The sequence below is a fragment of the Staurois parvus genome, unplaced genomic scaffold (genome assembly GCF_062004578.1).
Source record: "Staurois parvus isolate SC_StPar_1 unplaced genomic scaffold, SC_StPar_1.0 ptg000248l, whole genome shotgun sequence".
Taxonomy (NCBI): Eukaryota; Metazoa; Chordata; class Amphibia; order Anura; family Ranidae; genus Staurois; species Staurois parvus.
In genome coordinates this window covers 1,089,498-1,112,467 of record NW_028318044.1, presented here as the reverse complement: position 1 = coordinate 1,112,467, position 22,970 = coordinate 1,089,498, and the positions used below count along the sequence as shown (strand labels likewise).

The window sequence follows — 22,970 nt, the reverse complement described above, 5'->3', positions numbered from 1 at the left end:
ATAGTGCCCCATCGTTGGTGTCAGTGGGGGGAGGAATAGTGCCCCATCGTTGGTGTCAGTGGGGGGAGGAATAGTGCCCCATCGTTGGTGTCAGTGGGGGGAGGAATAGTGCCCCATCGTTGGTGTCAGTGGGGGGAGGAATAGTGCCCCATCGTTGGTGTCAGTGGGGGGAGGAATAGTGCCCCATCGTTGGTGTCAGTGGGGGGAGGAATAGTGCCCCATCGTTGGTGTCAGTGGGGGGAGGAATAGTGCCCCATCGTTGGTGTCAGTGGGGGGAGGAATAGTGCCCCATCGTTGGTGTCAGTGGGGGGAGGAATAGTGCCCCATCGTTGGTGTCAGTGGGGGGAGGAATAGTGCCCCATCGTTGGTGTCAGTGGGGGGAGGAATAGTGCCCCATCGTTGGTGTCAGTGGGGGGAGGAATAGTGCCCCATCGTTGGTGTCAGTGGGGGGAGGAATAGTGCCCCATCGTTGGTGTCAGTGGGGGGAGGAATAGTGCCCCATCGTTGGTGTCAGTGGGGGGAGGAATAGTGCCCCATCGTTGGTGTCAGTGGGGGGAGGAATAGTGCCCCATCGTTGGTGTCAGTGGGGGGAGGAATAGTGCCCCATCGTTGGTGTCAGTGGGGGGAGGAATAGTGCCCCATCGTTGGTGTCAGTGGGGGGAGGAATAGTGCCCCATCGTTGGTGTCAGTGGGGGGAGGAATAGTGCCCCATCGTTGGTGTCAGTGGGGGGAGGAATAGTGCCCCATCGTTGGTGTCAGTGGGGGGAGGAATAGTGCCCCATCGTTGGTGTCAGTGGGGGGAGGAATAGTGCCCCATCGTTGGTGTCAGTGGGGGGAGGAATAGTGCCCCATCGTTGGTGTCAGTGGGGGGAGGAATAGTGCCCCATCGTTGGTGTCAGTGGGGGGAGGAATAGTGCCCCATCGTTGGTGTCAGTGGGGGGAGGAATAGTGCCCCATCGTTGGTGTCAGTGGGGGGAGGAATAGTGCCCCATCGTTGGTGTCAGTGGGGGGAGGAATAGTGCCCCATCGTTGGTGTCAGTGGGGGGAGGAATAGTGCCCCATCGTTGGTGTCAGTGGGGGGAGGAATAGTGCCCCATCGTTGGTGTCAGTGGGGGGAGGAATAGTGCCCCATCGTTGGTGTCAGTGGGGGGAGGAATAGTGCCCCATCGTTGGTGTCAGTGGGGGGAGGAATAGTGCCCCATCGTTGGTGTCAGTGGGGGGAGGAATAGTGCCCCATCGTTGGTGTCAGTGGGGGGAGGAATAGTGCCCCATCGTTGGTGTCAGTGGGGGGAGGAATAGTGCCCCATCGTTGGTGTCAGTGGGGGGAGGAATAGTGCCCCATCGTTGGTGTCAGTGGGGGGAGGAATAGTGCCCCATCGTTGGTGTCAGTGGGGGGAGGAATAGTGCCCCATCGTTGGTGTCAGTGGGGGGAGGAATAGTGCCCCATCGTTGGTGTCAGTGGGGGGAGGAATAGTGCCCCATCGTTGGTGTCAGTGGGGGGAGGAATAGTGCCCCATCGTTGGTGTCAGTGGGGGGAGGAATAGTGCCCCATCGTTGGTGTCAGTGGGGGGAGGAATAGTGCCCCATCGTTGGTGTCAGTGGGGGGAGGAATAGTGCCCCATCGTTGGTGTCAGTGGGGGGAGGAATAGTGCCCCATCGTTGGTGTCAGTGGGGGGAGGAATAGTGCCCCATCGTTGGTGTCAGTGGGGGGAGGAATAGTGCCCCATCGTTGGTGTCAGTGGGGGGAGGAATAGTGCCCCATCGTTGGTGTCAGTGGGGGGAGGAATAGTGCCCCATCGTTGGTGTCAGTGGGGGGAGGAATAGTGCCCCATCGTTGGTGTCAGTGGGGGGAGGAATAGTGCCCCATCGTTGGTGTCAGTGGGGGGAGGAATAGTGCCCCATCGTTGGTGTCAGTGGGGGGAGGAATAGTGCCCCATCGTTGGTGTCAGTGGGGGGAGGAATAGTGCCCCATCGTTGGTGTCAGTGGGGGGAGGAATAGTGCCCCATCGTTGGTGTCAGTGGGGGGAGGAATAGTGCCCCATCGTTGGTGTCAGTGGGGGGAGGAATAGTGCCCCATCGTTGGTGTCAGTGGGGGGAGGAATAGTGCCCCATCGTTGGTGTCAGTGGGGGGAGGAATAGTGCCCCATCGTTGGTGTCAGTGGGGGGAGGAATAGTGCCCCATCGTTGGTGTCAGTGGGGGGAGGAATAGTGCCCCATCGTTGGTGTCAGTGGGGGGAGGAATAGTGCCCCATCGTTGGTGTCAGTGGGGGGAGGAATAGTGCCCCATCGTTGGTGTCAGTGGGGGGAGGAATAGTGCCCCATCGTTGGTGTCAGTGGGGGGAGGAATAGTGCCCCATCGTTGGTGTCAGTGGGGGGAGGAATAGTGCCCCATCGTTGGTGTCAGTGGGGGGAGGAATAGTGCCCCATCGTTGGTGTCAGTGGGGGGAGGAATAGTGCCCCATCGTTGGTGTCAGTGGGGGGAGGAATAGTGCCCCATCGTTGGTGTCAGTGGGGGGAGGAATAGTGCCCCATCGTTGGTGTCAGTGGGGGGAGGAATAGTGCCCCATCGTTGGTGTCAGTGGGGGGAGGAATAGTGCCCCATCGTTGGTGTCAGTGGGGGGAGGAATAGTGCCCCATCGTTGGTGTCAGTGGGGGGAGGAATAGTGCCCCATCGTTGGTGTCAGTGGGGGGAGGAATAGTGCCCCATCGTTGGTGTCAGTGGGGGGAGGAATAGTGCCCCATCGTTGGTGTCAGTGGGGGGAGGAATAGTGCCCCATCGTTGGTGTCAGTGGGGGGAGGAATAGTGCCCCATCGTTGGTGTCAGTGGGGGGAGGAATAGTGCCCCATCGTTGGTGTCAGTGGGGGGAGGAATAGTGCCCCATCGTTGGTGTCAGTGGGGGGAGGAATAGTGCCCCATCGTTGGTGTCAGTGGGGGGAGGAATAGTGCCCCATCGTTGGTGTCAGTGGGGGGAGGAATAGTGCCCCATCGTTGGTGTCAGTGGGGGGAGGAATAGTGCCCCATCGTTGGTGTCAGTGGGGGGAGGAATAGTGCCCCATCGTTGGTGTCAGTGGGGGGAGGAATAGTGCCCCATCGTTGGTGTCAGTGGGGGGAGGAATAGTGCCCCATCGTTGGTGTCAGTGGGGGGAGGAATAGTGCCCCATCGTTGGTGTCAGTGGGGGGAGGAATAGTGCCCCATCGTTGGTGTCAGTGGGGGGAGGAATAGTGCCCCATCGTTGGTGTCAGTGGGGGGAGGAATAGTGCCCCATCGTTGGTGTCAGTGGGGGGAGGAATAGTGCCCCATCGTTGGTGTCAGTGGGGGGAGGAATAGTGCCCCATCGTTGGTGTCAGTGGGGGGAGGAATAGTGCCCCATCGTTGGTGTCAGTGGGGGGAGGAATAGTGCCCCATCGTTGGTGTCAGTGGGGGGAGGAATAGTGCCCCATCGTTGGTGTCAGTGGGGGGAGGAATAGTGCCCCATCGTTGGTGTCAGTGGGGGGAGGAATAGTGCCCCATCGTTGGTGTCAGTGGGGGGAGGAATAGTGCCCCATCGTTGGTGTCAGTGGGGGGAGGAATAGTGCCCCATCGTTGGTGTCAGTGGGGGGAGGAATAGTGCCCCATCGTTGGTGTCAGTGGGGGGAGGAATAGTGCCCCATCGTTGGTGTCAGTGGGGGGAGGAATAGTGCCCCATCGTTGGTGTCAGTGGGGGGAGGAATAGTGCCCCATCGTTGGTGTCAGTGGGGGGAGGAATAGTGCCCCATCGTTGGTGTCAGTGGGGGGAGGAATAGTGCCCCATCGTTGGTGTCAGTGGGGGGAGGAATAGTGCCCCATCGTTGGTGTCAGTGGGGGGAGGAATAGTGCCCCATCGTTGGTGTCAGTGGGGGGAGGAATAGTGCCCCATCGTTGGTGTCAGTGGGGGGAGGAATAGTGCCCCATCGTTGGTGTCAGTGGGGGGAGGAATAGTGCCCCATCGTTGGTGTCAGTGGGGGGAGGAATAGTGCCCCATCGTTGGTGTCAGTGGGGGGAGGAATAGTGCCCCATCGTTGGTGTCAGTGGGGGGAGGAATAGTGCCCCATCGTTGGTGTCAGTGGGGGGAGGAATAGTGCCCCATCGTTGGTGTCAGTGGGGGGAGGAATAGTGCCCCATCGTTGGTGTCAGTGGGGGGAGGAATAGTGCCCCATCGTTGGTGTCAGTGGGGGGAGGAATAGTGCCCCATCGTTGGTGTCAGTGGGGGGAGGAATAGTGCCCCATCGTTGGTGTCAGTGGGGGGAGGAATAGTGCCCCATCGTTGGTGTCAGTGGGGGGAGGAATAGTGCCCCATCGTTGGTGTCAGTGGGGGGAGGAATAGTGCCCCATCGTTGGTGTCAGTGGGGGGAGGAATAGTGCCCCATCGTTGGTGTCAGTGGGGGGAGGAATAGTGCCCCATCGTTGGTGTCAGTGGGGGGAGGAATAGTGCCCCATCGTTGGTGTCAGTGGGGGGAGGAATAGTGCCCCATCGTTGGTGTCAGTGGGGGGAGGAATAGTGCCCCATCGTTGGTGTCAGTGGGGGGAGGAATAGTGCCCCATCGTTGGTGTCAGTGGGGGGAGGAATAGTGCCCCATCGTTGGTGTCAGTGGGGGGAGGAATAGTGCCCCATCGTTGGTGTCAGTGGGGGGAGGAATAGTGCCCCATCGTTGGTGTCAGTGGGGGGAGGAATAGTGCCCCATCGTTGGTGTCAGTGGGGGGAGGAATAGTGCCCCATCGTTGGTGTCAGTGGGGGGAGGAATAGTGCCCCATCGTTGGTGTCAGTGGGGGGAGGAATAGTGCCCCATCGTTGGTGTCAGTGGGGGGAGGAATAGTGCCCCATCGTTGGTGTCAGTGGGGGGAGGAATAGTGCCCCATCGTTGGTGTCAGTGGGGGGAGGAATAGTGCCCCATCGTTGGTGTCAGTGGGGGGAGGAATAGTGCCCCATCGTTGGTGTCAGTGGGGGGAGGAATAGTGCCCCATCGTTGGTGTCAGTGGGGGGAGGAATAGTGCCCCATCGTTGGTGTCAGTGGGGGGAGGAATAGTGCCCCATCGTTGGTGTCAGTGGGGGGAGGAATAGTGCCCCATCGTTGGTGTCAGTGGGGGGAGGAATAGTGCCCCATCGTTGGTGTCAGTGGGGGGAGGAATAGTGCCCCATCGTTGGTGTCAGTGGGGGGAGGAATAGTGCCCCATCGTTGGTGTCAGTGGGGGGAGGAATAGTGCCCCATCGTTGGTGTCAGTGGGGGGAGGAATAGTGCCCCATCGTTGGTGTCAGTGGGGGGAGGAATAGTGCCCCATCGTTGGTGTCAGTGGGGGGAGGAATAGTGCCCCATCGTTGGTGTCAGTGGGGGGAGGAATAGTGCCCCATCGTTGGTGTCAGTGGGGGGAGGAATAGTGCCCCATCGTTGGTGTCAGTGGGGGGAGGAATAGTGCCCCATCGTTGGTGTCAGTGGGGGGAGGAATAGTGCCCCATCGTTGGTGTCAGTGGGGGGAGGAATAGTGCCCCATCGTTGGTGTCAGTGGGGGGAGGAATAGTGCCCCATCGTTGGTGTCAGTGGGGGGAGGAATAGTGCCCCATCGTTGGTGTCAGTGGGGGGAGGAATAGTGCCCCATCGTTGGTGTCAGTGGGGGGAGGAATAGTGCCCCATCGTTGGTGTCAGTGGGGGGAGGAATAGTGCCCCATCGTTGGTGTCAGTGGGGGGAGGAATAGTGCCCCATCGTTGGTGTCAGTGGGGGGAGGAATAGTGCCCCATCGTTGGTGTCAGTGGGGGGAGGAATAGTGCCCCATCGTTGGTGTCAGTGGGGGGAGGAATAGTGCCCCATCGTTGGTGTCAGTGGGGGGAGGAATAGTGCCCCATCGTTGGTGTCAGTGGGGGGAGGAATAGTGCCCCATCGTTGGTGTCAGTGGGGGGAGGAATAGTGCCCCATCGTTGGTGTCAGTGGGGGGAGGAATAGTGCCCCATCGTTGGTGTCAGTGGGGGGAGGAATAGTGCCCCATCGTTGGTGTCAGTGGGGGGAGGAATAGTGCCCCATCGTTGGTGTCAGTGGGGGGAGGAATAGTGCCCCATCGTTGGTGTCAGTGGGGGGAGGAATAGTGCCCCATCGTTGGTGTCAGTGGGGGGAGGAATAGTGCCCCATCGTTGGTGTCAGTGGGGGGAGGAATAGTGCCCCATCGTTGGTGTCAGTGGGGGGAGGAATAGTGCCCCATCGTTGGTGTCAGTGGGGGGAGGAATAGTGCCCCATCGTTGGTGTCAGTGGGGGGAGGAATAGTGCCCCATCGTTGGTGTCAGTGGGGGGAGGAATAGTGCCCCATCGTTGGTGTCAGTGGGGGGAGGAATAGTGCCCCATCGTTGGTGTCAGTGGGGGGAGGAATAGTGCCCCATCGTTGGTGTCAGTGGGGGGAGGAATAGTGCCCCATCGTTGGTGTCAGTGGGGGGAGGAATAGTGCCCCATCGTTGGTGTCAGTGGGGGGAGGAATAGTGCCCCATCGTTGGTGTCAGTGGGAGGAATAGTGCCCCATCGTTGGTGTCAGTGGGAGGAATAGTTCCCCATCGTTGGTGTCAGTGGGAGGAATAGTGCCCCATCGTTGGTGTCAGTGGGAGGAATAGTGCCCCATCGTTGGTGTCAGTGGGGGGAGGAATAGTGCCCCATCGTTGGTATTAGTGACACAAATGATGGGGCACTATTCCTCCCACTGACATCAATGATACTTACCTTGCTGACCCCTGCTCCAGCCTGGGCTCGCTCTCTCCCTCTCCCATCTACAGCCTGCAGAAGCAAAATTTGCACTTACCTGTCAGCTGTCTTCCTTCTGTGGCCTCTCTCCTCTTCACTCGGTCCTGCAGCTCCCTCGATCTTCTTCGATCTGCGCGCTCGGCTCCTCCTCTCCAAGCTCCACCTCCTCGCCGGTGATTGGCCGCCTGTGTCCCTCTCCTGAGCTACAGTTCCGGTGGCCAATCAGCGGCGAGGAGGCGGAGCTGTTGAGTGATCCCGAAGGTGTGGCCAGGTTACAGGGGCAGCATATCATCCCGCCCACAGATCGCGAGACAGAGCAGCGGTGTCTCGGTTCCTAAGACCATCGGAAATATGTGTTTTCCGATGGTCTTAGGCGACCCCTGGGAAATGGTCGTTCGACCCCCAAAGGGGTCGCGACCCCCAGGTTGAGAACCGCTGCACTAAATACACTAAAATCACATAGTATAACATTCCTGTATCAAACCATTTCACATACATTTTGTCCCGAGTGCTTTGTCCGGCGCCCTGCCTACATTTTTACTGTTCTTTCTGCCTGGAAACTTAGAAAAGTCCATGGCGTCCAAAAAGCGTCCCTTTAGGTCAGACGCGGTTTTAGACCGGCTAGAGAACAGCGATAGTAAATCAGAACCACTTGCAGAATTGAGTGATAATGATTCGTGGGGGAAATTCCTCATCAGACACTGAAAACGATTCTGCGACTTTGCTCAGCGATGTGCGAACTTGGCGCTATATTTCACATTTCAGTGTTTTTGGTTTGATTATATTATTGAATTAAATTTATTATTATATTATTATTTTTTATAATTATTTATTAAATTATAATTTATGATTTCGTGTTTCAAGTTTTATCATCCCCGGGATGTTTACTAGACTCTTGTTCGGACAGATTTCAGTGAGTTATTCCTAAAAATTACAGGCCTACAATAAAAAAAATACATATTTCCATGCAAAAAAATGTACCGCTTTGAGCACAGAAATACTGACATAGTCAGACCGCTAGGGAGGTTAATTCTTGAGAGTAGGTGTGTAAAGAGGGTCAGGCTGGTAGGGGCATTACTTTGCCCAGGGGCCCATGATGCTATTAAGATGGCCCTGGGTGAAAGCCCAATGTGGATTCTAAGTTGCCACCTTTTTTACCAATTTGAGCAACTGGAAGAGAAAGAAGTGTGTTGGAGCGGTTGAGTGAACCTGTTTTGCTTTATCTTGCATTGGCAAAGCAGATGTTCTTTTTGAAAGGTGCACTAAATCCTTCATGCTGGTCCCATGCAGGGAACCCAATACTACAAGGCCACAATACAGACATCATGCAGTCAACCCTTATCCTTCTATCCCCCTTGTGATTCCAGGGAGCCACACCATTACTGTACAAGAGTGCTCCATGTAGCGCACGAGCAACTGGCTGAGCACCATTGATCTCAATGAATCCTCTTACCTCTGACAGTGGCAGTTTCCCCTTCGGGATGAGCCATTCTCTGCATTGCAGTAGCCGCTACGCATATAGGCATGCTGACTTTCTGTCCAAGTATAGTTGTGGAGAGATCTGTGATTGAAACATCTCTTAGGACACGAGGATACAACCTGCATCTGATAAGAATGATATGTCAGTACAGCATGCATGCCATTAAAGTCCCACTCCAGGCTTTTGGAAATTTTACCGAAGAAGTGGGGTCCCCCCCCCCATACTCCAGGAGTTAAATGCTCACTTGACTAGCGGAAGGTACAGTACACACACCATTCTTTGCACATGCACGCTGCCTCCTCTCCATGCGATTGGTCTCCCGAAACCTCTTAGACCAGAACTAAACTGAATCTGAGCACCACAAACTGAAAACATGTTTTAATTAATTTTTTTTTTTCCTGTTTCAATGGTTTTTATACATTTTTTAAACAGTATAAAACAGAGGCAATAAAACACGCCCACTCAGGGGCTATCAATTGCACAGATAAAAAAAAAAAAGCAAAATAAAAAAAAGGAAAAACAGTGCTCTAACGCCAACAGGGCAAAAGGTACGCCCACGCAGGGGCTATCAATGGCACATAAGGTACAAAACATTAATGTAACTGACTATAACAACTAAATGTAACTGTCTAGTCACACCAAAAACAGAGAGAGAGAGAAAAAGGAAGAAAGAGGAGAAAAAAAAAAAAGGGGGGCAAAGAGCAGGGATCCAAGAGGTTTTAATTCATTTTTAATATTCAAAGAAACACCCCCCCCCCACCCCCCAAATCCATCCATGTCTCCAGACTTTATTTTTTTGAGAAATCACTTTGAAAAACAACCCCCTAACATTTCTAGCTGCAGCTATCTTAACCACTTCAACAACGGGCACTTTCCCCCCCTTCCCGCCCAGGCCAATTTGCAGCTTTCAGCGCTGTCACATTTTGAATGACAATTGCGCGGTCATGCAACACTGTACCCAGATGAAATTGTTATCATTTTTTTGAGACAGATAAAGCCTTCTTGGTGGTATTTAATCACCTCAGGGTTTTTTATTTTTTGCTAAACAAACCAAAAACAACTTAAAATTTTGGGGAAAAAAAGTTTTTTCTTAATCTCTGTTATAAAATTTTGTAAATAAGTGATTTTTCACTTCACTGATGTGCGCTAATGAGGCTACAGTGATGGGCACTGATAGGCTGCACTGATGGGCACTGATAGGCGGCACTGATTTGCACTGATGAGGAGGCACTGGTAGGTGGCACTGATGAGTATTGACAGGCATCACTGATGGGCACTGAAAGGCAGCACTCATATATGGCACTGAAAGGTGGCACTGATAGGTGGCACTGATAGGTGGCACTGACTGGCACTGATAGGCGGCCCTGACTGGCACTGATAGGTGGCACTGACTGGCACTGTTAGGTGGCACTGATAGGCAGCACTGACTGGCACTGTTAGGTGGCACTGATAGGCAGCACTGACGAGCACTGATAGGCAGCACTGACGGGCACTGATAGACAGCACTGACTGGCACTGATAGGTGGCACTGATAGGCGGCACTGACTGGCACTGATAGGTGGCACTGACTGGCACTGTTAGGTGGCACTGATAGGCAGCACTGACTGGCACTGATAGGTGGTACTGATTGGCACTAATAGGTGGCACTGACTGGTACTGTTAGGTGGCACTGATAGGCAGCACTGACAGGCACTGATAGGTGACACTGACGGGCACTGATAGGTGACACTGACTAGCATTGATAGGTGGCACTGATTGGAAGCACTGATAGGTGGCACTGACTGGCACTGATAGGTGGTACTGAAAGGCAGCTCAGATGGGCACTGGTATGTGACATTGATGTGCACTGGTAGGCACTGATATGTGGCATTGATGTGGCACCTATGGGCACTGGCAGGTGGCATTGGTGTGCACTGGTAGGCACTGATATGTGGCATTGATGTGGCACTGATAGACACTGACAGGTGGCACTGAACACACTATGACAGCCACAAGTTATTTATATAAAAAACCTATTTTGAATGTTATAGTAGAAGAATTGAACATCATCCAGATAAATGGTGTCTCCGGAATGTCACGCTATGAATGGCCCCCGATGGTGTCTGATTAATCCCTCCGTGAAGGCGCTTGTTTCCAGCAGGAACAGAGCGGCACGATTCGGGTGTCTATGGACTCGCTTACTGATTCATTTTTCAGAGATTAGTTCCCGGCAGATTAACCTTACTACTGGAGCCTAATTTTTGGAGCAATTAAGCTTTGGAGGAATTGTGAACACTAACGACTTCCAGTGCAGATTAGTCGTCATCAGTTTATGTTCTCATTATTGGGCTGATCTACTAAAGGAGTCATTTTACACCGTCCTCTATAAACGTTTTAAAAGGAACCCGGACTGAGAAAACACATAGGCTGCCATTGCAATGCTTTTGCAAATTATAGTTGCCTGCAGAGCTGGTGATAGACTATTCTGTGCTCTAGGAAAGACCAGCTGCTTTCCCCCCCCAAAAGAAAAAATAAATAGAACATTTAAAAAACAGTAGAAACTATTAAATCAACAGATCATGAAACTGTTACATTTCTTTTAATTTGCAAAAATAAGTGCCACCAGTACCAATATTAAAGACAAAATCAGTGTCACGGACGGACTGTATCTGTGGCTGGCAGTGGCAGGGGGACAGTTGCAGTGAGTGGAGGATGATGGATTCAGGCTGGAACCCCCCCAGGCAATGTGGGGAGGTAAAACGCTGTGACAGCAGGCAGCCCAGCCCACACACACAGAGGACACCTGAACTGAGCGATCCCACACAGTGTCAGATCCGACACGACGCACCAACACTAACACAGATCAGCAGGCACTAGAAGTGCAGGCTGTGGGATCGTGATGATGTCATCACTCACTGACACATTGCACATGTGATGGCCGGCCGGGTCACACTCACACAGACACGAGACATCAGAGTCAGACATTACCTTCCTTCGCAGGTGCAGCTCCACCTCCTCTGATGAATGGGAAGAGAAGGGCTGGAACTCCACAGTGATCAGCAGCTGCCGGACAGCTTGCAGTAAGGGACTGAGTCTGAGAGGAACACTGGAAGGAGCAGCAGCTCAACTGCTACAGTGACACCAGACACCCGGCATCTTCCTCTGTCCTTTCTTCCTCCCCTCTGCTGACCCTCCCTCAGTTGGAGGATCATTCATAATGTGGCAGAGTCCCACACAGAGAGAGCGCCGGCCCATGCTGAGCCCAGGCACCCCTAGGTGGCAGTGCGCCTAGTGGAAGACACGGCCCTGGTTGTCTGGCTGTCATGCCCATCCAAGTGATATACAGGTGAAACTCAAAAAATTAGAATATCGTGCAAAAGTTCATTTATTTCAGTGCAGCAACTTAAAAGGTGAAACTAATATATGAGACTCATTACATGCAAAGCAAGATAGTTCAAGCCGTGATTTGTCATCATTGTGATGATTATGGCTTACAGCTCATGAAAACCCCAAATCCACAATCTCAGAAAATGAGAATATTCCATGCAATCAATAAAACACGGATTGTACATAGAACAATATCGGACCTCTGAAAAGTAGAAGCTGCATATGTACTCAGTACTTGGTTTGGGCCCCTTTTGCAGCAATTACTGTCTCAATGCGGCGTGGCATGGAAGCTATCAGCCTATGGCACTGCTGAGGTGTTATGGAAGACCAGGATGCTTCAATAGCGGCCTTCAGCTCTTCTGCATTGTTCGGTCTCATGTCTCTCATCTTTCTCTTGGCAATGCCCCATAGATTCTCTATGGGGTTCAGGTCAGGCGAGTTTGCTGGCCAATCAAGCACAGTAATCCCACGGTCATTGAACCAGGTTTTGGTGCTTTTGGCAGTGTGGGCGGTGCCAAGTCCTGCTGGAAAATGAAGTCAGCATCCCCATAAAGCTCGTCTGCGGAAGGAAGCATGAAGTGCTCCAAAATATCCTGGTAGACGGTTGCGTTGACCCTGGACTTAATGAAGCACAGTGGGCCAACACCAGCAGATGACATGGCTCCCCAAATCAACACAGACTGTGGAAACTTCACACTGGACTTCAAGCATCTTGCAGTGTGTGCCTCTCCATTCTTCCTCCATACTCGGGGTCCTTGGGCCTCTCCATTCTTCCTCCATACTCGGGGTCCTTGGGCCTCTCCATTCTTCCTCCATACTCGGGGTTCTTGGGCCTCTCCATTCTTCCTCCATACTCGGGGTCCTTGTGCCTCTCCATTCTTCCTCCATACTCGGGGTCCTTGGGCCTCTCCATTCTTCCTCCATACTCTGGGTCCTTGGGCCTCTCCATTCTTCCTCCATACTCGGGGTCCTTGTGCCTCTCCATTCTTCCTCCATACTCGGGGTCCTTGGTTTCCAAAAGAGATGCAAAAGTTGCTCTCATCAGAAAAGAGGACTTTGGACCACTGAGCAGCAGACCAGGTCTGTTTTTCTTTAGCCAAGGTAAGACGTTTCTGACGTTGTTTGTTGTTCAGGAGCGGCTTGACAAGAGGAATACAACATTTGAAGCCCATGTGCAGGATCCGTCTGTGTGTGGTGGCTCTTGATGCACTGACTCCAGCCTCAGTCCACTCCTTGTGAAAGTCCCAAACACTTTTGAATGGCCTTTTCCTGACAATCCTCTCCAGGCTGCGGTCATCCCTGCTGCTTGTGCACCTTTTTCTTCCACACTTTTCCCTTCCACATAACTTTCTATTAATGTGCTTTGATACAGCACTTTGGGAACATCCAACTTCTTTTGCAATTACCTTTTGAGGCTTTCCCTCCTTATGGAGGGTGTCAATGATGGTTTTCTGCACAACTGTCAGGTCAGCAGTCTTTCCCATGATTGTGATTCCTACTGAACCAGACTGAGAGACCATTTAAAGGCTCAGGAACCCTTTGCAGGTGTTATGGCTGAATGAGCTGATTAGAGTGGGACACTTTGAGCCGAGAATATTCCACCTTTTCACAATATTCTCATTTTCTGAGATTGTGGATTTGGGGTTTTCATGAGCTGTAATCCATAATCATCAAAATGATGACAAATCACGGCTTGAACTATCTTGCTTTGCATGTAATGAGTCTCATATATTAGTTTCACCTTTTAAGTTGCTGCACTGAAATAAATGAACTTTTGCACCATATTCTCATTTTTTGAGTTTCACCTGTAAAAGACATTATGGATTGCTGACCCTGAAAACAATATGGATTGGCAGTTCTGCCATTTCACTTGCTGCATGCTTTTTCCAAGTCCAATCTGTGGAGAGTAGTGATGGGCCGCACACCCCCGTTTGGTTCACGGTCGAAAAAATCGAACCTAACGAAAGTTTGCCCGTGAACTTCAAACCGTGACAATGCACGAAGCGGTATGTTACGGGATCCGAGTATGTGGTACAATACCGCACAGCATTTAAAAAAAACGGCATTCACTAAAAAATGACTAAAATGCCGAATGAGTTATTCTATGAAGTCCGGCGGTATTTTATTAGTGAAAACGTGTTCATGTTGCAGCTGTCAGCGAGGTTCCCCACTGACAGCTGAATGGAAAATTTAGCAGAAAAATGGTGTGGGGTTCCCCCCCTCTATACCAAGCCCTTCGGGTCTGGAATGTATTTTGAGGGGAACCCCCATGCCCACAAAAAAAATGGCAAGTGGCCCCCCCCATACCAGATCCTTATCACAGCATGCAGCCCGGAAGGTCCGGAAAGGGGGGAGTGAGCCAGCGCCCCCCCTCCTGAACCATACCATGACACATGCCCTTAACATGGGGGGTGCTTTGGGGCAGGGGAGGCTCCCCCCCAAAGCACCTTGTCCCCATGTTGATAGGGACAAGGGCCTCTTCCCTAAAACCCTGGCCAATGGTTGTGGACATCTGCAGGTGGGGGGCTTATTGGAATCTGGAAGCCCCTTTTAACAAGAGGCCTTCCCGGATGCTGCTCCCCCATGTGAATGAGTATGGGGTACATGCAGGGGCGGATTGACAACTCATGGGGCCCCCGGGCAACAGGGGATCATGGGGCCCCTGTGTCCTCGCCCACACTCAAACCGCACCCAAAAAAGCCTATGAAAGATACCAGGGGCATCTCATGGGGCCCCCTACTGACCCCGGGCCCTCGGGCAGTGCACTCACTGACATTAATGATGGGGAGTTATTATTGCACTCACTGACACCAATGATGGGGGGTTATTATTGCACTCACTGACACCAATGATGGAGGGTTATTATTGCACTCACTGTCACCAATGATGGAGGGTAATTATTGCACTCACTGACACCAATGATGGGGGGTTATTATTGCACTCACAGTCACCAATGATGGAGTGTTACTATTGCACTCACTGTCACCAATGATGGGGGGTTATTATTGCACTCACTGACACCAATGATGGAGTGTTACTATTGCACTCACTGTCACCAATGATGGGGGGTTATTATTGCACTCACTGACACCAATGATGGAGGGTTATTATTTCACTCACTGACACCAATGATGGGGGTTATTATTGCACTCACTGACACCAATGATGGAGGGTTATTATTGCACTCACTGTCACCAATGATGGAGGGTAATTATTGCACTCACTGACACCAATGATGGGGGTTATTATTGCACTCACTGACACCAATGATGGGGGGTTATTATTGCACTCACTGGCACCAATGATGGAGGGTTATTATTGCACTCACTGACACCAATGATGGGGGTTATTATTGCACTCACTGACACCAATGATGGAGTGTTACTATTGCACTCACTGTCACCAATGATGGGGGGTTATTATTGCACTCACTGACACCAATGATGGAGGGTTATTATTGCACTCACTGACACCAATGATGGGGGGTTATTATTGCACTCACTGGCACCAATGATGGAGGGTTATTATTGCACTCACTGACACCAATGATGGGGGTTATTATTGCACTCACTGACACCAATGATGGAGGGTTATTATTGCACTCATTGTCACCAATGATGGGGGGTTATTATTGCACTCACTGACACCAATGATGGAGGGTTATTATTTCACTCACTGACACCAATGATGGAGGGTTATTATTGCACTCACTGTCACCAATGATGGGGGGTTATTATTGCACTCACTGGCACCAATGATGGGGGGTTATTATTGCACTCACTGACACCAATGATGGGGGGTTATTATTGCACTCACTGGCACCAATGATGGAGGGTTATTATTGCACTCACTGACACCAATGATGGGGGTTATTATTGCACTCACTGACACCAATGATGGAGGGTTATTATTGCACTCATTGTCACCAATGATGGGGGGTTATTATTGCACTCACTGACACCAATGATGGAGGGTTATTATTTCACTCACTGACACCAATGATGGAGGGTTATTATTGCACTCACTGTCACCAATGATGGAGTGTATTTATTGCACTCACTGACACCAATGATGAAGGGTTATTATTGCACTCACTGACACCAATGATGGAGCGTATTTATTGCACTCACTGACACCAATGATGAAGGGTTATTATTGCACTCACTGACACCAATGATGGGGGTTATTATTGCACTCTCTGACACCAATGATGAGGGTTATTATTGCACTAATTGACACCAATGATGGAGGGTTATTATTGCACTCTCTGACACCAATGATGGGGAGTTATTATTGCTCTCACTGACATCAATGATGGGGAGTTATTATTGCACTCTCTGACACCAATGATGGGGGGTTATTATTGCACTCTCTGACACCAATGATGGAGGGTTATTATTGCACTCACTGACACCAATGATGGGGGGTTATTATTGCACTCACTGACACCAATGATAGGGGGTTATTATTGCACTAACTGACATCAATGATGGGGAGTTATTATTGCACTCACTGACACCAATGATGGGGGGTTATTATTGCACTCACTGACACCAATGATTATTATTGCACTCACTGACACCAATGATGGGGGGTTATTATTGCACTCACTGACACCAATGATTATTATTGCACTCACTGACACCAATGATGGGGGATATTATTGCACTCACTGACACCAATGATGGGGGTTATTATTGCACTCACTGACACCAATGAAGGGGGTTATTATTGCTCTCACTGACACCAATGATGGGGGGGTTATTATTGCACTCACTGACACCAATGATGGGGGTTGTTGTACTCCCACATTTTCACTCTGCATTGCAATATGCTGCAAAACATTCAGCTGGACCCATTTTTGTGTTTGTGTGTCGAGGTGTGTCTGTGTCTGTGAGAGCCATCTGCCTGTCTGTGGCCGTCCTGAGCTTGGTCATCGCTGTGTTAGGCCCAGTCTTGGCCCCCAACGTGATGGAAGCAGGAGGAGACCGGCAGAGGCTGCCTATAATACACAGCAGGACCTCCGCCTGGCTCAGCAGACACACTCCCTGTCCTCGGAACAAACTGCAAACATGACGAATATCTGTAAACCAAAAGATTGACATACAGATCTCCGATATTGTAGATTGTACTGATAATCCTGTACATTGTATGTGGCTGCGTGTTCTTTGTGGGGGGTGCACATGGCCATCAGTCATGGGGGGGGAACCTGCACTTCTGCCTTTTGTTATCATCCATTATCATTCATTTTACTTCTTACTGTGTTTTTCAAAATTATCATCTGTTATTGATAACAGGCCGTGTTCAGTCATTGTACATTCCTGTTCATGGCATTTGTCATTACCTTGTTATAATAGTCATTTCTAGCCGTCTCGTGTAATATGTCTCCCGAAGCATGTCCCCAGACTCCAACAACTTCTACAGTATGTTCATGGTCTCTGATCATCTCCTGTACTGTGTCCGCAGTCTCTGGCCATCTCCTGTACCGTGTCCGCAGTCTCTGGTCATCCCCTGTACCGTGTCCGCAGTCTCTGATCATCTCCTGTACCGTGTCCGCAGTCTCTGGTCATCTCCTGTACCGTGTCCGCAGTCTCTGGTCATCTCCTGTACCGTGTCCGCAGTCTCTGGTCATCTCCTGTACCGTGTCCGCAGTCTCTGGTCATCTCCTGTACCGTGTCCGCAGTCTCTGGTCATCTCCTGTACCGTGTCCGCAGTCTCTGGCCATCTCCTGTACCGTGTCCGCAGTCTCTGATCATCTCCTGTACCGTGTCCGCAGTCTCTGGTCATCTCCTGTACCGTGTCCGCAGTCTCTGGTCATCTCCTGTACTGTGTCCGCAGTCTCTGGTCATCTCCTGTACTGTGTCCGCAGTCTCTGGTCATCCCCTGTACTGTGTCCGCAGTCTCTGGTCATCTCCTGTACCGTGTCCGCAGTCTCTGGCCATCTCCTGTACCGTGTCCGCAGTCTCTGGTCATCCCCTGTACCGTGTCCGCAGTCTCTGGTCATCTCCTGTACCGTGTCCGCAGTCTCTGGTCATCTCCTGTACCGTGTCCGCAGTCTCTGGCCATCTCCTGTACCGTGTCCGCAGTCTCTGGCCATCTCCTGTACCGTGTCCGCAGTCTCTGGCCATCTCTTGTACCGTGTCCGCAGTCTCTGGTCATCTCCTGTACCGTGTCCGCAGTCTCTGGTCATCTCCTGTACCGTGTCCGCAGTCTCTGGCCATCTCCTGTACCGTGTCCGCAGTCTCTGGTCATCCCCTGTACCGTGTCCGCAGTCTCTGGTCATCTCCTGTACCGTGTCCGCAGTCTCTGGCCATCTCCTGTACCGTGTCCGCAGTCTCTGGCCATCTCCTGTACTGTGTCCGCAGTCTCTGGCCATCTCCTGTACCGTGTCCGCAGTCTCTGGCCATCTCCTGTACCGTGTCCGCAGTCTCTGGTCATCTCCTGTACTGTGTCCGCAGTCTCTGTTCATCTCCTGTACTATGTCCGCAGTCTCTGGTCATCTCCTGTATTATGTCCGCAGTCTCTGGTCATCCCTGTACTGTGTCCGCAGTCTCTGGTCATCTCCTGTACTATGTCCGCAGTCTCTGGTCATCCCTGTGCTGTGTCCACAGTCTCTGGACATCTGTACTATGTCCGCAGTCTCTGGCCATCTCCTTTACTGTGTCCGCAGTCTCTGGTCATCTCCTGTACTGTGACCGCAGTCTCTGGTCATCTCCTGTAGTATGTCCGCAGTCTCTGACCATCTTCTGTAGTATGTCCGCAGTCTCTGGTCATCTCCTGTAGTATGTCCGCAGTCTCTGACCATCTCCTGTACTATGTCTGCAGTCTCTGGTCATCTTCTGTACTATGTCTGCAGTCTCTGGTCATCTCCTGTAGTATGTCTGCAGTCTCTGGTCATCTCCTGTACTATGTCTGCAGTCTCTGGTCATCTCCTGTAGTATGTCTGCAGTCTCTGATCATCTCCTGTGTCATGTCTGCAGTCTCTGACCATCTCCTGTATCATGTCCGCAGTCTCTGGTCATCTCCTGTAGTATGTCCGCAGTCTCTGGTCATCTCCTGTACTGTGTCCGCAGTCTCTAGTCATCTCCTGTACTGTGTCCGCAGTCTCTGGCCATCTCCTGTACTGTGTCCGCAGTCTCTGGTCATCTCCTGTGCTGTGTCCGCAGTCTCTGGTCATCTCCTGTAGTATGTCCGCAGTCTCTGGTCATCTCCTGTACTATGTCTGCAGTCTCTGGTCATCTCCTGTAGTATGTTTGCAGTCTCTGACCATCTCCTGTAGTATGTCTGCAGTCTCTGATCATCTCCTGTATCATGTCTGCAGTCTCTGACCATCTCCTGTAGTATGTCCGCAGTCTCTGGTCATCTGCTGTACTATGTCCGCAGTCTCTGGTCATCTCCTGTACTGTGTCCGCAGTTTCTGGCCATCTCCTGTACTGTGTCCGCAGTCTCTGGCCATCTCCTGTACTGTGTCCGCAGTCTCTGGCCATCTCCTGTACTGTGTCCGCAGTCTCTGGTCATCTCCTGTACTGTGTCCGCAGTCTCTGGCCATCTCCTGTACTGTGTCCGCAGTCTCTGGTCATCTCCTGTACTGTGTCCGCAGTCTCTGGTCATCTCCTGTAGTATGTCCGCAGTCTCTGACCATCTCCTGTAGTATGTCCGCAGTCTCTGATCATCCCCTGTACTGTGTCCGCAGTCTCTGGTCATCTCCTGTACTGTGTCCGCAGTCTCTGGTCATCTCCTGTACTGTGTCCGCAGTCTCTGGTCGTCTCCTGTACTATGTCCGCAGTCTCTGGTCATCTCCTGTACTATGTCCGCAGTCTCTGGTCATCTTCTGTACTATGTCTGCAGTCTCTGGTCATCTCCTGTACTATGTCTGCAGTCTCTGGTCATCTCCTGTACTATGTCTGCAGTCTCTGGTCATCTCCTGTAGTATGTCTGCAGTCTCTGGTCATCTCCTGTACTATGTCTGCAGTCTCTGACCATCTCCTGTATCATGTCCGCAGTCTCTGGTCATCTCCTGTAGCATGTCCGCAGTCTCTGGCCATCTCCTGTACTGTGTCCGCAGTCTCTGTTCATCTTCTGTACTGTGTCCGCAGTCTCTGGCCATCTCCTGTACTGTGTCCGCAGTCTCTGGTCATCTCCTGTACTGTGTCCGCAGTCTCTGGTCATCTCCTGTAGTATGTCCGCAGTCTCTGACCATCTCCTGTAGTATGTCCGCAGTCTCTGGTCATCTCCTGTAGTATGTCCGCAGTCTCTGGTCATCTCCTGTACTATGTCTGCAGTCTCTGGTCATCTCCTGTACTATGTCTGCAGTCTCTGGTCATCTCCTGTAGTATGTTTGCAGTCTCTGACCATCTCCTGTAGTATGTCTGCAGTCTCTGACCATCTCCTGTAGTATGTCCGCAGTCTCTGGTCATCTGCTGTACTATGTCCGCAGTCTCTGGTCATCTCCTGTACTGTGTCCGCAGTCTCTGGTCATCTCCTGTACTGTGTCCGCAGTCTCTGGCCATCTCCTGTACTGTGTCCGCAGTCTCTGGCCATCTCCTGTACTGTGTCCACAGTCTCTGGTCATCTCCTGTACTGTGTCCGCAGTCTCTGGTCATCTCCTGTAGTATGTCCGCAGTCTCTGACCATCTCCTGTAGTATGTCCGCAGTCTCTGACCATCTCCTGTAGTATGTCCACAGTCTCTGATCATCCCCTGTACTGTGTCCGCAGTCTCTGGTCATCTCCTGTACTGTGTCCGCAGTCTCTGGTCGTCTCCTGTACTATGTCCGCAGTCTCTGGTCATCTCCTGTACTATGTCCGCAGTCTCTGGTCATCTCCTGTACTGTCCGCAGTCTCTGGTCATCTCCTGTACTATGTCTGCAGTCTCTGACCATCTCCTGTATTATGTCTGCAGTCTCTGGTCATCTCCTGTACTGTGTCTGCAGTCTCTGACCATCTCTTGTATTATACGAATAGGCTTCAACTTTATCCTGTTGTGTGTCTACTGTCTCTGATGCTGAATATTCATTGGATCTTATGAGCGGCCCTTTGGTGATGTCAGGGTCTGCCATTTATTCCCCCATATCAAGAACATTGACCACCATTGGTTCATGCATTCTAGTTTAATGACACCACGCAGAGCCTGGGGCTCATTCTCTATGCCTTTGTCTATTCATCAGTAAAATCTCTGGTAATGGAGAAACAAAGGTCATGACGTTACATTGTAACTTACCTTGAAAACGCTGCTACATTGTCTGCCAACGTCTGCTGACCATCCGCTCCCGATCGATAATAATCGAAGACCGACTTCTTCAGATAATATTTGGCATGTTTCTCAAAATCTTCCACCGTTATCAACTTTGCAGACATTTTGGGCCGGTGTCTTTGTGGAAGCTGCTCAGCACTTGATATGATGAGCTATTTGTAGCTGGAGGATGGGGGGGGGGGAGGGTGTGGATAATAAATAACCATTTTTATCTCATGTTTGCATGACCTGTGTTTGGTTTGTCTGTCAATGTGTAAACGCAGCTTTCATGTGCGTGGCTTTGGCACTGCAAAAGCAAAATCACTGACACAAAAGAATAAAGTATACAATTCTTCTGATGAAGGACATGACAAATGCACTGAAGTATTGACAAGGAGAGAAATGGAGTACAGAAACACAATACATAAAAGGGTGGAAAGAAATCTTATAAATTGCATTAACCCCTTGCCTACCGGGCACTTCTTCCCCCTTCCTGCCCGGGCCAATTTTCAGCTTCCAGCTCTGTCGCATTTTAAATGACAACTGCGCGGTCATGCAACAGACCTCCGGCTGAACACATTACTTATAAATGCATATTAATATTACGCATCTGGTGAGTGCGTAATCTTACCACGTTCCTAGCACATCACCAAATATTCATTCTAGCACGTGAAGCACTTATTTGAGATCATATTCATCTGGATCTCCACATTGTCACTTATATGGACATTGAATTGTCTTTTATATGATATTGACAATCAGTTATTGTCATTTGTTCACAATTGCCACTTTATGACCATTAGCACTTTATACTGTTATTATATGAATGATTCATTATTAGCACTTTATTGCATTAGCACTTATTTTGCACTTGGTCACTTTCATGGACATTGTTTGATCATTTTGTCAGGGCAGGTGCTGTGGAACGGACAGGCAGGCCTAATGGGTCACGCACCAACTGACGACAACCACCACCCACAGACCGGAGTCCCTCAGGGCGCGGAGTCTAAGTCCCAGGCTGCCCTTCACCAGGGCCCCTGATGGTGGGGATGGACTTGACGCAGCCAGGGACCAGGCCGCGGCCCCCAAGACACCTTAGCTGCGGTAATGGCCGCCGCCAATGGCGTGTAGCTGGTAGGAACCAGATAAGACAATAGCGTAGTCGGGCAGGCCGGGTCGACAACAACGGGACAGACAGTACAGACCAGTAGACAAGAATAACAGGTCACAAGCCGGGTTCAGCAACGGGAGGTCAGATAAATGGATAACGCAGAGAATAGTCTAGTCAAAAGCCGAGTCAGTTTCCAGGAGAGCCACGAGAGTAGAAACAGAGCTTGTTGCAACACGAACATACAAGACACGAATGCAAAGAGCACGTGCGGACAACAGGCTTATATGTGATCAACCACACCCCTCTGGGGGATGGACCGCAGAGGCCTGAAGGCAGTGGTTCTCAACCTGTGGATCGCGACCCCTTTGGGGGTCGAACGACCCTTTCACAGGGGTCGCCTAAGACCATCAGAAAAACATATTTCTGATGTGTAAAGAGCAGCTACTGTGTTGAAAGCAGCTACTCTGTTGAAAGCAGCTACTGTGTTGAAAGCAGCAGTATTGGAGGTAAAACGACACTCATGAATTATAATTACTGGGTAAATAATGTTATGGTTGGGGGTCACCACAACATGAGGAACTGTATTAAAGGGTCACGACATTAGGAAGCTTGAGAACCACTGCCTTAAGGCATAAAAAGACTCCCACCATGCTCTGCAGAAACCCAAGATGGATGTCAGCACATGGAGCAGCATAACCTCTGGGAAAAGGTAGGACCTTGACACATTTGTATGGACACTGACCGTTATATATTATCGCCACTTTATCACTATTAACATAATAGCAATCCATTTTAAATATTTATGAATGGTTCATCATTGGCACTGATTTTGCACTGCAGATACTTTTGATGGTCATCAGTGTCTTAGCACTGCACCTTTATCTTACAGGTACGATTCTCTAGTATTACAATCAGCGCAAATCGCATGAAGGCTAACAAAAACAAAGGAGAGAAAAAAGAAAAGAAGGGAGAAACAAGAATAGTTAAGACAAAGAAAGGGCTCCAGGGGATCGCGCTAGGAGAGTCTTATATTGACAGAAGGGTCTGGT

The 22,970-nt window shown here is 51.2% G+C and overlaps 1 protein-coding gene across 1 annotated transcript in view; it reads right to left on the bottom strand.

The window, feature by feature from the left end:
- The window catches only part of HAO1 (hydroxyacid oxidase 1), a 73,033-nt gene extending 52,066 nt beyond the window's left edge, over positions 1–20,967 (bottom strand). The window contains exons 1-2 of the mRNA XM_089680623.1: positions 20,799–20,967; positions 8,188–8,339 (exon numbers count right to left, since the gene is read on the bottom strand). Coding sequence (XP_089536749.1) covers positions 8,188–8,339; positions 20,799–20,935 — 289 coding nt within the window. The 5' untranslated portion in view covers positions 20,936–20,967. The remainder of the gene's footprint in view (positions 1–8,187; positions 8,340–20,798) is intronic.
- Positions 20,968–22,970: the final 2,003 nt, after the last annotated feature.